This window comes from Ursus arctos, unplaced genomic scaffold, assembly GCF_023065955.2.
Source record: "Ursus arctos isolate Adak ecotype North America unplaced genomic scaffold, UrsArc2.0 scaffold_21, whole genome shotgun sequence".
NCBI classification, from domain to species: Eukaryota; Metazoa; Chordata; class Mammalia; order Carnivora; family Ursidae; genus Ursus; species Ursus arctos.
The window spans coordinates 21,865,159-21,881,456 of NW_026622886.1; the positions used below are offsets into that span (position 1 = coordinate 21,865,159).

At 36.4% G+C, this 16,298-nt stretch overlaps 1 protein-coding gene across 2 annotated transcripts in view; it reads left to right on the forward strand.

Annotated features, from left to right (window-relative positions):
- DCN (decorin) overlaps positions 1-16,298 on the forward strand; it is a 41,739-nt gene that overhangs the window by 9,472 nt on the left and 15,969 nt on the right. For both annotated transcript variants that reach the window (XM_026499910.4, XM_026499909.4), the window contains exons 3-4: positions 8,440-8,552; positions 15,874-16,087. In XM_026499910.4, the coding sequence (XP_026355695.1) occupies positions 8,440-8,552; positions 15,874-16,087 (327 nt within the window). The remainder of the gene's footprint in view (positions 1-8,439; positions 8,553-15,873; positions 16,088-16,298) is intronic.

Sequence of the window (16,298 nt, forward strand, 5' to 3'; positions counted from 1 at the left end):
TTCTTGTTTGGGGAAACTGGTTTTCCAGAAGCAAATTTTATACATAAAGTAAATGAACCGTTAGACTTCCTTTGTGAAATCAACTCAGAAGAATAAATTAGGGCTATTTTGTAGAGGGGCAGAGAGAATGCTGGCAGCTCAGTTGCTTTTATAGTTTATGTCTGGCTCTGCAGCAACAGGGACATGGGGTGACCCTGTTAGGAGTTTCGGATGCATCCAAAGGGTGTGCCTCAGACGTGGTATGGGAAGGAGGCTGTGCACAGAGCATGCCCCATGTGTCGCCTAAATTCGTATTGGGTAGGATGAAGCATGACAGATCTTCAGATGAAGGGGAGGAATTCTCCTGTGACCCAGATGGCCAGTGTTCCTGACACCAGGGGTTAAAGATGGGGAGGAGGAAGAGAGGAGTCAGAGAAAGCCAAAGCATCTGTCTTTTTGACCTGACTGAGAACTGACATACCCCTGGTTTCCTTCTCGGTCCCAGGAGGGAGAGAGAGGCAGCTGTGTAGGATCAAGGCATTTGGTCAGCCTGCAGCTGTGAGGCATTCTCCTCTGCAAGATCATCCTGGCTCCAGAGGACAGGATGGGACTAGGTTACGAGAATATGGATTCCCCCGGACAAGAGAAATGCAGGAGACCCTCTAATCTGAACTTTTCTCCTTCAAAGAATAGCAAGAAGATTATATATTTCGTTGAAAATAAGGATAAAGAAGAATTAGCCCAGTTTTCAATCCAGTCTTAATAAAAGGAGAAAGCCCTGTAGCAACTACATGACAATGCTCGGGATTCAGTTAACCTTGAGTTAGTCTGAAGATCACTTTGAGGCGATGCGTGCAGCTTATCTACTTCTGTGCTTTCACTGTAATCCACATTTGCCTAGATTATTCTCTACTACCCCACATATACACTATGTAATAGTTATTCAGTGTATTTTGTTTACCTAGTTAAACATTTCCTTCCTCTACGAGAAGGGAAGCATTCAGAACCTATTTCTGTATACCCTCTACTCAATAAAATGCCTTATACTTGGTAGATACTCCAAAATCAATAGATGCCTGATGAATAAGTGAACATATGCATGACCTAGTGCTTGGATGAGTGCATAATTCTACACTATGCTTGATTCTATCGAGCTGGAAAAGAAGGAAACGTGGCTAACTGGGAATTAGGAGTCATGGAGCTTTGGTACACAGCGTTTTTGCTTTTGTTTGTTGGTTTTGTTTTGAGGATGACCGTACATAGAACCAGGAAGGTTAAACCTTCCTTGAGTTTATTTGAAAAGAGAATCGAATTAAAAGGGGAATGTCCTATTTCTGAAAGCTGGTTCAACTGCCACCACAATCAAATTGCCATTTTTAAGAGGGAAATAGGGAACCATGCATGCCTGGAACAGAAAGGTTTTTGAGGGAGCTGGGACTCCAACATGTCATGTCATGTGCCAAAAACTGAAGCGTATCACCATTGTCCTAATTATTAAATGGAAGACAGAATTATAAAAAACGCTGTTGGAAACCAACAAGAATAAATCTTAGAGTTTGGACCCCTGCCACAGAGCAGGGGGGAAAGAAAGCATGATGTCTTAGGACAACCTGGCCTTTGTCCAACATGATGTTTACCAGATTGCTGACATTCGCTAGCAGAACCATGCTATTCATCACCGGGACAACTTGAAAAAAAAAAAAAAAAGTACAATTCTCATTAGCCTTTATTTCAAAAATGATTTTCTGGTAACATCTTAAGTAGAATTTTATTTACTTTAATAAATAACCCTGTTTTAAAGTTCCATTTACAGAATTTGGGAAAACAAATAAATAATTCAGACTAGCCTTGGAAATAATTGCATTTTAATGGAAAATTTAGAATTATAGTAAAGGATGCTCATGGAAAAATAATGAAATTTAAAAAACCACTCCGTTCCTGTTACTACTGCTGAATAAATATTATCTCAAAATTCGGCGACTTAAAAAGATAATTTTATTTTGCTCATTATTTAAGTATCAGAAATTTGAGCAGGTCTCAGAAAGGCTGTTCTCGCTTGGGGTCTCTCAGGCATCTCAGTCAGGTGTTGGCTGGGGCCATGGCCACGAGGAGTCTAGCCAGGCTCCACACCCAAGACAGCTCACTCTCATAACTGGAGTTGGTGCTGCTGTTGCCTGTGAGCTCAGCTGTTCTGTCATCTGGAGTGCTTCACGTGGCCTCTACAGCAGGGTGGTCTCAGCTTAGACAGGCTTTTTTACACAGCCCATGGCCCCTGGCTGCCCCCAGAGCAAGTGTCCCAGAAGAACTGGGTAACAGCTGTACAACCTTTTCTGACCTGGCCTCAGAAGCCATGCTCCGTGTCTCTTCTGGCCCATTCCATTAGGTCACAGAGACATTATAAGTCCATCCCAGATTCCACAGGAGGGGAATTTGACTTCATCTTTTGATGGGGTTGGTATTAGTTTGTATTGAATAAGAGCATATAGGATGGGAGATATAATTAACGCCATCTTTGGAAGATGCAATTGTCTACATACTCACTTAGATTTTGTACATTTCTAATGAGAAACACAGGCATCAATTAAGTGTGATATATAGAAGGTCCACAGATATTACACATCCCTGTGAAGGTCATTATTTAATAGCCGCAAACTACTTAAGAGGTCAGTTATATGTGTGTTAATTTACAAGTTTATTTCATTATTACTTAAACTTTCTACTTAAGATTTTAAGAAAGGCATGGAGTCATATCTTCACGGCTTTCTTTCTATTGTAGAATATTGTTTTTGGAAGCGAATTTTACCTGGCTGATATTTCATTTTAAAAGCTCAACATCTTACTTTCCATATAGATTGGGAATGACTATAAAATTGATCTGTTTCAGTAAGAATGATTTAGTTAAAATCATATATGGTTAATAAAATCATATATATATATACACATATATATATTTATATACATATATATACACATATATATATATAGAGAGAGAGAGAATTTGTTTTTTATTTAAAAGCTTAAGATAAAAATATACTTAAGGTTGAAAAACTGCTTTCATACTCTTTGAGGATTAGTTTCAGTTGAAATAAACAATTTTTAGCTGAAATAAAGTTTTTAATGACCTCAAAAGAATCTTTGGCTCTAGTATCTCTACCCCAGTCTACTTCGTGCTCGGCACGTTCAGGTGAAGCGATAGAGGCAAGGGAATGCTACAGTAAAGGCTCCTAGTTAGCTCTCGTTAGTGTCTGAGTTGATTTTAACTCACAGCCACTCTGACTCGAAGGATGATAACGCTGACCAAAGCAAATAACCCAATATAAACAAAGACTGATATTCACAAATTTGACAAAAGAGTGTAACTTTTGCCACTATTAAACTAGAGTTAAATGGACCAGGAGAGCTTTTGGGAAGCTTAGTTATTTGTTGGGGAATATGTGCTTGGTAAACCGAGGGGTGACCAGCCAAAGGTAGACAAGCTCTTGAGAGACCCTAAACTTCATGGGAGCCATGATGAACACAACAAGGCCACGAAGGGTCTGGTAAGAAGAGCCAACCCGGGAATAACAGCTTTAAATGAAGAGTCTGTGCGTGATCCATACGCAGAGCAGCATTATAATTATGTTATACGGGGAACAATCAACCCCTTTGTCACAGATTTACAGACTAAATAATCAGCAAGATAATTGGAGCTGCACCCTTTCATCTCCTTATTGATGATACTTCCGGGTCCCAGTAATTGAGGGCCCGCTCTGCATGATGGTAGGAGATGATTCTGTAGAACAACTTACTGAATTCTCACAAAAATTCGGTGAAAGATGCAAGAAAACCAAGGCCTCAACAGCTGAAGCAGCTTGCCTGGGGATGTTAAGGATCAAGAGGAGGAACCGGGATGAAAATTCAAACACCAATCTTATTTAAAAAGTTATAGAAACATTTTTAAATACACAAAATCTGCAAAATAAGAGACTCTGGTGCATACATCACTGAGCTTCAACAAGGGTCAACTAACGCGAGTATTTTTCTAGGTATCTCCACCCACCTTCCCCTTTCCATTTTATGTCAAAGCAAATTCCAGATGTCATGTAATTTTATCCAACCGTATATCGGTATGTTTCTCTGAAAGATTAAAGCTCTTCATTAATACAATTATAATAATCAGATCACATTTAAATTTAAAATTATTTCTTAATATCATCTATTTATTTAGTGTACACATTTTCAATCATCTCATAAATATTAGAAATGTTTTATTTTACAATTTGTGTGAATTAGGGTCCAAATGAGGTACATATATTGCAATCATTTAAATAGCTTTTAAGTCTCTTTTAAACTATACATTTGGAAAACTAATATTTCTTTACTTTTCCTTACAGTTTATCTGTTGAAGAAATTAGGATTTTGTTGAATCCATTTCTTTTTTTAAGTTTTTATTTTAATTCTACTTTGTTACCATACAATGTTATATTAGTTTCAGATGAACAATATAATAATTCAACATTTCCATACATCACCCTGAGCTCATCAAAACAAGTGCACTCCTTAATCCCCATCTCCTGTTTCACCCATCCCCCCATCCTCTTCCCTTCTGGTCACCATCGGTTTATTTTTTATAATTAAGAGTTTGTTTATTTGTCTCTCTCTTCTTTTTTCCCCCTTTACTTGCTTGTTTGTTTCTTAAATTCCACATATGAGTGAAATCATGTATTTGTCTTTCGCTGACTGACTTCTTTCACTTAGCGTTACACTCTCTAGCCCCATCCATTTCATTTCAAATGGCAAGATTCCATTCTTTTTTATGGCTTAATAATATTCCATTATATCTATATCTATATAGATATCTTCTTTATCCATTCATTAATCGGTGGACACTTGGGCTGCTTCCTTATCTTGGCTATTGTAAATAATGCTGCTAGAAGCATGGGGGTGAATGTATTCCTTTGAGTTTGTGTTCTTGTATTCTTTGAGTAAATACCCAGTAGTGTGATTGTTGGATTATAAGGTAGTTCTATTTTTAATTTTTTGTGGAACCTCCATACTGTCTTCCACATTGGCTGCACCAGTTTGCATTCCCACCAACAGGACAAGAAGGTTCCTTTTCCTCCACATTCTCACCAATGCCTGTTGTCTCTTGTGTTGTTGATTTTAGCCATTCTGACAGGTGGTGAGCTGATATCCCATGGTTTTGATTTGCATTTACCTGATGATGAGTGATATTAGAATCTTTTCATGTGTGTATTGGCCATCTGGATGTCTTCTTTGGAGAAATGTCTGTTTATATATTCTGCGCATTTTTAAATTAGCATTGTTGAATTCATTTCTTTGGCAGACTTAAGCATGTACCTTTGACTTCCGTATTTCTTCTAAGTTGGGAGTTATATTTAGAGGCTTAATCAGATTCAATATTCATTATTTGCTTGATTGCTTTTGACAATACTTATCCATAAATGAGGATCTGTTTCTTCATCCATGGTTTTATAATTGATCTCTTCCCATGAGAAATACATGTCATACTGAGGAACTCTACCATTGGATTAGTTACCATGTGGGACAGGAAGGGTAGTATCCCTCAGACACATGTAGCCAAAAGTTCCTCACAAGTATGTCAAAGACACAGAGAAATTGAGAGAAATTTTCAGTTGCAGATAAAGGGGATGATATATCTGATGATAGTATTTATTCTTAAAATGTTTCTGGCCAACCAAGAATCAGAGAGAAAATTAAGACTATTATAGCCAGGTGTATTCTAGTACTTCTGAGGAAAAGTAAGAACCATTATGAAAGCAGGATGTGAAGAAATGATTGTAACAAAACATAGCAGAAAAGATCTTGAAGCCATGACCATGAGCTTTTCACCATGGGACAGCAGGACAGACTATGCTTTTAAAACTAATCAATCAAAAAGCTACCTTTATGTGTAAAGCGGTAAGATCACAGCTCTCATGAAATACAGTCATTTGTCCCTGCTTTTCCAGAACTTACAGAAAAGAAAGAAAACTAAAGTCCAGGACAATACCTCTTGAGCTTATATACACACAAGAGTTTATAGGGGGTGGGGGGTCACTGTTATCTGGTGCGTTAGGATGAATTTTATAGAGGAAAGGGGTAAAGGGGTTGTTAGAACATTTTAGGGGTTGTTAGAATGAAGCTAGAAGGACATGGGTGGATGGAATAAACATAAATTATAAGAACAAATAGTTTTGAACAATATGTTCAAAGAACAGTGTAGATCAGCATCTTTAAAAAAATACACTGTGTTTACATGTGTATATGGCATGTTGGATAGGTCTAGAGTGAGGTCTCACCATCTTGTTCTTGGTTTAGTTTAAACATGAGACACCTTAGATAAGCCATATAATTTCATTTGATTTCTGTTTCTTTACCTATAAAAGGAAATATTGGACTAGCTTAGAAGTTCTTTAATTTCTGGGACAAGTGAAATTGTTTGAATGTTGAACAAGTGAATTTCTTATAAGGTCAACACCAAATTCAACAGAATAACAACAACCTGCCATCTGCTTATTATAATTATTTTTAAGAAGGTATATTTAAAACAGAACAAGAAGCTAGTTTCAGAAATGTGTGTGTTAATGTATGTGAGTATGTGTGTGTGTAATTTATATTAAAACTAACTTGATTACACTCATTTTTTTCTAATTTTGATATAGACTGATAAGAACCTCATCATAGAGTCTATCTGATCAGAGTTTAGGAATCATAGACTAGCCGTTACTTAATGGTCCTTCCCTTTGTGACATTCTAAGAACTAATAACTAGGATAATGTCCCTGTTATACTCTGCCTATAGTTGTTGAGCAAGCTAGTTGACACCCCATGCCCTGGCTAGACCTTAAATGTAACAGTACGTTATTGCATCTGATGTCAGAATAAATATAAAATTTTAGTAAAAATTCTAATATGTAAAATCCCTGAAATGGATATAAATTTACTAGTAATTTAATGATTTTAATCATTAAAATGACTTTCTAAGCACAAAAATGCAAAGATCACAAGCTTAAAGCTTTTTTATGCTAAATCTTCAGAAAAATAATGTATACAATTCACTCCAGGAAGTTCCTAAAATTCTAGAAAGACAAAATAATCAAAATTGTTAGCCAAGTAGATATATGATTTTTTTCCTCTCCACATCTGAAATTTATCTGCACTTTGGCTTTGAACAAAGGTTAAGAGAGCCGCTAGGATGTAAGTTCAATAATGTATAAAAGTAAGCATAAGTGGAAACTAAAACTTTGACAAGAAGCCCACAGAGTAATAATGAAATGTAGGCAGTTAACTTTTTTTCCAAATGAAAAGAAATGTCTTTTCTTGGTTGGAGAACACTAATTATCAAAGATTTGGCAGAAGTCTGCCACTCCTAATTGCATGAAATTATCAAACTGACATTTCTGAAAATGGCAGTGATCGTGACTGCATAATGCAGTTAAATATCCTCCTACAAGATAGCTGTTTATCGCTGAAAACACTTCACTCTTGTCATTTCTCTGTGAACTGTTTCTGTAGTAAGTTCTTGGAATGCATTTATGTACGTTTAGAATCACATGTATTTCAATATATCAATTTATAATAATAGTTGATCTCCGGATTGGGTACTAGACATTTTTTTCCCCACTATCAACAGAGCCATGATAATGTGAGTGAAAAAGTATTTGCAGAGAGCTTAGAAGGTAGGTGATTTCAGATACACTTTCTGTAATTTTCACGGAAGACATGAAGATAGCGCTATGACTGCCATGATAATTTAAGAGTATACGCTTACATAAGGTTCAAAATTGGAAAGACATCTTCCTAACATAGCAATTATATTCCCTGTAGCAATTTTCTTTTTAATTGAAAACTGCAGATTGAATTATATTTTCTATGGGGATGCAGGCAATTTCTGTGTTGGTCCTGCTCTATTCCCAGGGCCTGATAAACTGATGGTGTCTAGGAGGTATTCCACAAGGCTTTGTTGAATGAATGAAAGAATTCAAGTTTCAGGTATGATGGAGAGGTTGAAAAACTTTTCTGGTTTATATTATGCAACCTCAAATATAGAAAAGATCACATGAATTTGAGTCAATAGAATATTAAATTTCTGCTTAACATCATGCATCAATATGAAACAAAGCCAATGGAAGAGAGAGAGGCGTTTTAAATGTAGATCTGTGGCAATGTTAAGTTAGGTCCAATGGACCTTTGATGATCTGGCTAAAGCTTTTCTTTATTAAATGGTATATTTATGTAGAAAGGTATAGATTTAGAAATCAGTTGGCATTTTCTTTCTTCTTTGGAAAGGATAAAGCAGATATTTTAAACTATAATTGATATAATTCCTAGAAGAAGAAAAATATGGCAGTGGTAAAATTTTCATTGCCACACTGATTTTTTTGTGAACATATCCTTTATGATTCTGCGGTCCTGTGGCCCTTTTACTGACTGCACATTGCTTTTACTCTCATGCAAGGTCTGGAAAAAGTGCCAAAAGATCTTCCCCCTGACACTACGCTGCTGGACTTGCAAAACAACAAAATAACTGAAATCAAAGATGGGGACTTCAAGAACCTGAAGAACCTTCATGTAAGAGTTCCTTGTTTCTTTGTTTATTTTTGAGTTGTAACAAGATCTGACTTACAGGATTTTTTAAAACAAAACTTGGGTAAGGCCAGGAGTACTATATGGTAATAAATAAGCACAGAACCATTTATCAAATTCTCCATTTAGGGGCTGAGAGAGGAGCACAGCATTATATTCATTAACCCCTAAAAAATCAGCCAATTTTCTTACAAATACCCCACATATCTTTGGTCTTTGCATCCTAAAAAATACTTTATATCTTAGTCTTCTCTTACGTTTCATGAATTAAAGTCTTTATTTTCCTAGTTAGATCATACTTCAATATTGGAGCAAAATACAAAACGAATTACTGATCTTAGTATTATTTTATTTCTTCTGTCTTCTTTCATTAGCTTTCTAAGAGGTGCCAATGTTGTAAAGTCTTAAAGATTGGCACCAAGAGAAAAAGGGATAGCCATCCATATTTTACTTAGTAAATATAATTCTATCTTCAAATAACTATATATCTATACCTTGCTTGGCATTTAGGACTATGCATGCTGCATTCTTATCTGTATCTGTGCTTTGACTGTGATTTTTACTAACCTCTACTCTATCATAATGTCACACATCTAGTGTACCAGACAGAATTCCAGCAGAAAATTGGTTGCACTCTCAAAAGTGTTCACAGAGAAGGCTTTACTGAAAGGATGATGTACAGAGGAATATAAGAACCAACAAAGCATTATGAAGCACCCAAGCCCATCTTGAAAGAGGTGGGGAGCTGTAGTCCTACCTCCTTATTTCCTGTCAGTGTCTCCTGTGGATGAACCTAACTGGGGGCCAGAGGTCAAGGTCATCTGCGTGAAGCAGTCCCGAGAGCTCATCTTCCCAGGACATAGAGGAAGGTCACAAAGAACAAAGAATGAGTATAACTATAGTTGGAAGAGGGTGTGTTATAAATGGAGGATGAGCAACCCAATCAAATAGGGTTCAGTGTTGATAAGGCCGCCTTCTGTAAGAGTAAATGCATTGTCTTTTCAGGTAGGGCATGAGAATCCCTATAAACTGTATTCTCTAGTCCAGCTCTCTACCTGTGGGATAAATAAGATGTAGTTTCCCTTCAGAATATCATTGTACATTTAGTATAAATAAGCCAGACTTCCATGTCCAAAATAAATACTACAAGTCCCACTGTCTCTGTATTCTGCTCTGGTAGACCACTCTTGAAGTATTAAGTCTGGTCCTGGGCAAGACATTTTAAGAAGGGCATTAACCATTGAGTCTCCTCAGAATGATCATCGTGAGGATAAAGACTTTGGAAATCATGTCTTATAGGCACGGTTGACAGAGCTGTGGATGCCCAAATTGAGTGAAAAAGGTCGCGAGTGACATATTTGAAGGGCCATGCTGGAAAAGAGAAATCGAATTTACTTACTTCAACTACAAGATGAGAGAATTGTCCTATTGACAATTGAGTGAAAATTTCAGGGAAGCAGAGTTTTGCTCAACATTAAAAATACAACGCATAGCATCAGAATTTTCCGAAAACAATGGAGAGAATTGCTTAGTTATGAGCGACCTATATGTAGAGATAGCATTACAGCTTCTTATGATGAACATCATAGAAATACATTTTTAAGATTGAGAGCATAAACAGAGAACTCTAATTTCACATCCATTTAGTTCTTGTAGCCATTTAGAAAATGATTGAAGGGATATACAGTAAGAATACGCAATACATATAAATATAAAGATAAGTCATCTGGCTGCTGTGTATTAGAACACGGAATATAGATTCAAGGGAAATAATATAAAGTAAAATAAATTGGTCGTCATATGTTGTAAGGTTAATATAATCAGGACAAGATTTAGTTATCAACTTTCTGACAGCTAGGATGAGAAAAGAAATAAACACCCATTAGGAGAAAATAGACCATATTTTTATACGGTTGCAAAGAGTTTTCCTTAAGATTTTAAGAAATCTATGAAACAGTTAATATAAACAAAAGCGGCAAATAAAATGGCAGAGTCAATTTACCGAAGTGTCCAACATGGGAAGCCCAGTGTGATGTACGTAGTGAATGCTATGGGCACCGAGAAGGAGACAAATCAGACGTATCCTACATCAGGTTACCAGTTAGGATTTGAGAGAATATGGGGCACAGGATCTTACACGATTAGCAGAATTCTGAAAGGAAGAGAAGAGAGGGTTTTCTCTACAAAAGGAAAGGAAAAAGAGAAGAAAATAAGCAGATATAGGAGTTGGCTAGAGTGAAAGATACAGGCTAGCAAAGGTGAGATAAGGCTTGAGCTAGAGATCTCGAATCTTGAACCAATGGAATCCATCTCCACTGATAAGATGCCAGGTCTGAGCTCCAACTCACCTTTTCTCTGCCTTTGTATATGTTTTCACTGAGAGTGAGCCAACGGTGATACCAGCAAGGTTTTGTCAATGACTATTTAAACTATCATCAGATATGTTAAAAGATTAAGAAAAAATTAATATTATTTTCAATGAACTAAAATTTAAAACTTCATCTCATTTGTTTACCCTAAGGCATTTTTTTTAGGAAGGAAAATTCTCATACTCTAATCCTAACTTCCTGTATGTTTAAGTATAATCTGAATAATTTATTTAAACTCTTCATAGCCTTAAATACGAGATATCTGGTTTCTGTGACACTCCCATTAAATCTGGCATTTGTAATAATATGTTCTTTCTTTCCCATGTTTCTTTCTCACTATGCTTTAGGCAACTACCATCTTGGCAACCTCTTTCTTTCTACTTCAAAGTATACATTGAAGAGAGGAAGAGTTTATTAGAGCTTCCAACTGTTCAGAGGACATTAAACAGCTATTTTTCTCTTACTCTTTCATTCATGATCATTTCTATCCTTGTTATTATACAAATAAACATTATAATTTCAGCCAGGAAAGCTACACTTGAATGAAAAGGAGGACGAGAAATGAAACTTCAGCAAAGATTAAGATAGAAAGGATTTAACAGAAAGTTTCCTCTTTTCTCAATAATTTTATCAATTTAGACTCTGTGTCTCATAATGAGCAGTACATGCTGGCAAGAGTAGTTTTATACTTATTTGTAATAGAAAAACACAATTATCCCATGAAATAATGGAAATTAAGTATTATAATGCCAACATTTAATATGTTTCCTTTGAATTCGTGCTTAAAAAACCTAGTCAGGAAGGTTTTTTTTTAACTAAAAAATTACTATATACTAGCCTTAATACCTACCTACACTCACTTATTTAATTCTTATAACCATTCTTTTGAGGTAGACACTCTTGATAACCCCTTACTACAGAAAAGGACACTCAGGCCCAGGTTACTTGTTCATAGTTTCTTGTTCATAGTCACGCAGCAAGTAAGAGCCAGATCTTGAGATCGAAACTCAGGAGCATTGTGACGTGAGTCTGTTCATTAATTGCCTGTAAATATGATAGTAACCATACAATTCCTTAAAACAATACCTGATACAATGTAAACCCTACCTAAATGGCTTTAGAGAAAACTGTATATAATATTAAGTCAGATTTCAACAGTTTTTTCTTCCAATTTTATTGAAATATAATTTCCATACAGCACTGTGTAAGTTTAAGATGTACAGCGTAATGACTTTGTATTGCAAAATGATCACCACAATATGTTTAGTTAATATCCATCATCTCATGCGGATATATATATCTCCATATGTATATATGGAGAAAAAATGTATTTTTCTTTGTGAGGAGAACTTTGGGGCTTACTATCTTAGCAGCCTTCAAACATATCACGCTACAGCGGCGGCTGTAGTCCTCGCGTCCTGCCTTACCTCCCCAGCCCTCATAGACCTTATAACTGCCAGTTTGTTCCTTTCCATCACCTTCTTGGACGAAGGTGGTGAAATGCTTTTACTCCTACTTCTACTCCATTTCCATTGCCAGTCGCCTTTTTCATCACCTCTTTCCTACCTCCCAGGCTAGATCGCTTTTTCTTGAGTTACCAAAGAAATAGGTCAGGCTGATTTTTGAGGCTGTGTTTCAATTTTAGTTTACGTGGCGCTCAAGGCATTTCCTGCCCCCGCACAAGTTCTCTCCTCCTCTGACTTCTCTCACCTCTTAGCAAAGTGATGATAAACCGATTCTGCCTGTCTTTCACCTTTTCATTTTTTTTTTTCTGTTTTTACTTCTATTTGCATTTATTTTATTCAGAATTTACTCCCAGGCCCTAAATTTTTGTTTCTTCAGTTTCTTCTGGGATATCTTTTTCCTCTGTGCATCCTCCTCTTCTGGTTTAAGACAAATCCGTTTTTTCAGCGAGGCATCATCTCAGTGTGGCAGGGAGAGCACGTAGGGGTTCATCGGCCATAAGCCCTGTCAGTTCAGCACTGCATTGTGGGAGCTTTGTTCACCTGGATGTGCTCACTGACCAGAGAATCCACATCTAAACCCTTAAGTGCGGCATTACTCCCTGCATTTTTGAGCATGTGCAGTAAGAACTCAGCACTCTTTTTGGGCCACCTGTGGCCAGTCTGTCTGGCCTCGGGAACACCTACCAAGTCCACCATTGTAGGGACGGAATGGCACACATGGCTTCTGCAAAGTGACATCCTTCAGATAACGTGGTGGCTTTTCCCATGTGCATACCCTTGATGGCTTGGGCAGGTTCATGTGTGTTCTTAAAGTGATCACAAAGATTTGAACGTCTTGATTTGCATGATTTTGTAGGATTTTCTGGGTCAAGTGAATGGTGAACCATTTTCAGAGATCACCTTGGGTTGCTTACGGGAAGAGCTTTGTCCTTTTCGTCAGCTGATCTCCTAAAGAACACCAGGGTTCACCTTTGGCTCTTCCTCTGGTTTAACTGGCCTTTGGCATTAGCCGTCGGAATTAGTCATCCCCCCCCCCCCGCCATCTCAACATCTTGTCATTGCCCCTTACAATTTTAAGTGTGCTTTCTTAAATACATATCACTATGTATGGAATTAACATAAACCATATTTAAGCAATACTGTATATACACAAATAATTTTTTTCACCCGTGGATTTTTTTTAAGGTGGTTTTATTAAAGCACGGGGACAGGACCCGTGGGCAGAAAGAGCTGCCTCACCTGTGGGTCTGTTTTAGGTGAAGTTCTAATTCATATATAGCTCTTAAGATTTTACCTCATTATGACTAAAATTTGCATAGTTTATTTATTTTTCAAATGTATTTTAATTTGAAAGCAGAGATGTTTTCCACTGGACTAAAACTTTCAACCAACAATGCCATATGAAAGGCGCTTTGCAAAGAAGCCTATATACATTATCATGTACCCCTGTACATGCTATGATTATTCCCACTGTACTGAAGAAATAATTGGGGCAAATGTCATACTACCCCCAAAACTTAACAGCAGATACTACTATGGCATGCTCACAGGGGGAGGAGTCATCTAATTATTGTCTAGTAAAAAAAAAAAAAAGCAACATTTTATTAGCTGAAATGGCAGATAATATATCATCAGGCTGATTCTTCATAATAGGTTTCAATATTTAACATGAAATAAGCAGATTTTCAGACCATATTTAATGCATTTAAGATATCAAGCTTTCAGAGCTTTCTTCCGTAGATGGCAATAGAGGAACTCCTCTTTCTTCATAATTAAACATCTGCCTTTTTGGGTGTCTTCCAATGACACGAATCCTCTCCTCTAGCTCTAATTTTACTAATTTCCTGGACATTTTGCTCACTAATATTAATTTCCTATGATTTTAACCCTCATGAGTTTTTGAATTCTGTAATATTCATTGGAATTTCCTGAAATTTTGTTTTAATCAACCCATCATCTTTTAGGATTAGCTGAAAGATTGTTACTTATAGGAAATTTTCGTAAGTCAAATAACGTGAACTACCTGAGGATACACATGGATTAACTAACCAGCTGTTACCTTCAGAAAGTATTCCTGCACTTCTGACACTGGAAGTTCTCATTGTTTTATTTTTTGTCCCTGTGCATTTTTATATATACACATAAGTGCACTACAATTGAAAATGAGGTTTCATAGACCTTGATCAAATGATCCTTATTCCTTAAGATTAATTGATAAGAAGACTTTGAACAATAAGAAGTATGGTTCAATAGATATACATGTGACCAGAAGAGAATGAGGTGTCCAAAAATAAGTTTAGCAATAGCTACATGTATACCAATAATGAATGAGAAGTAATTTTCTATATTAGGAGAATGCAGAAACAAAAATTTAAGAATTACCAAAAATATTAGTGTATTTGTCTACATAAAATCTTTATATGTAAAAAGAAAAAAAAACAGAAGAAAAATATATTAAAGCTGTATATTTTGTATTAACTACATCTTTATTTTCCATAAACCTATTATCAAAATATATTAAAATTTGGGATGCCTGGGTGGCTCAGTTGGTTAAGCGTGTGCCTTCGGCTCAGGTCATGATCCCAGAGTCCTGGGATCCAGTCCCACATCAGGCTCCCTGCTCAGTGGAGAGCCTGCTTCTCTCTCTGCCTGCTGCTCCCCCTGCTTGTGCTCACTCTCTCTCTCTTTCCCTGATAAATAAATAAATAAAATCTTGAAAAATAAATAAAATAAAATAAAATAAAATAAAATAAAATAAAATAAAATAAAATATAATATAATATAATGAGAAGTATTATGATCAGGTAATCCTTTCCAAAAAATACATTAAATAGTAGCAGAACAAAAGGAAATTGATTTAACCTTTCGGGTGACAAAGAAATGCAAAGAAATGACAATGAGCTACAACATGATGTACTAATTTGACAAACTTTTTGAAAAAATATATCTAAATTTATAAGGCTGCAAGAAAGTAAGAAAATTTTACTCTCTTGCATTGCTGATGGTAGTATAAATGGATGCCACCGTTTTGTCATGGAATCCATGATAGCAGTCAGTGAGGTTGGATTTCAGGCTGGGGATGGATGCCTGTGGCACTGGATTCTTTTCACGCATCTCGGGTTGCTCTTGTCATTTCAATCTTTAGGAGTGTTTACTGTTTAAAAATGAAGTGTCTGTCTATGTGTCTATATTATAATCTCTATTTCAGCACCTTTATTCCTGATGTTCAGATCCTCATACACTTCTTAGAATCATATTTGCCTAATTTTTTTCTGATTGGCAATTTTGTAGATTTCTGTTAGTCCCATGAATGGAATGAATAAACTACACACCTATTATATGTATATATACCATATATGTATATATACCATATAGTATATGTATGTGTGTGTGTGTGTGTGTGTATGGAGAGAGAGAGAGAGGGAGGGAGTGTTTTGGAATTAAACTGCTGTTTGTGTTCACTATCTACAGACGTTGATTCTTGTCAACAACAAAATTAACAAAATCAGCCCTGGAGCATTCACACCTTTGTTGAAACTGGAACGACTTTATCTGTCCAAGAATCATCTGAAGGAATTGCCAGAAAAAATGCCCAAAACTCTGCAGGAGCTGCGTGCCCATGAGAATGAGATCACCAAAGTGCGAAAAGCTGTGTTCAACGGACTGAACCAGATGATCGTCGTAGGTACAGATATTCTTATAACTCTAAGGCCAGGATCGAAGGTCCACCTTAAAAGATTCCAAGTAAGCTAGAGCTTCAGGAAGGTAAATTAGCTAGAATTTACATGTCTTTAGCCCGTAGGAGTAAGAGTAGCAGGCAGAAGTGAGATTCACAATTCAAAATTGTGCCTTATAAGGTTTTTATTTCTCGTCCTCAAGGATATGAGAATGGGGAG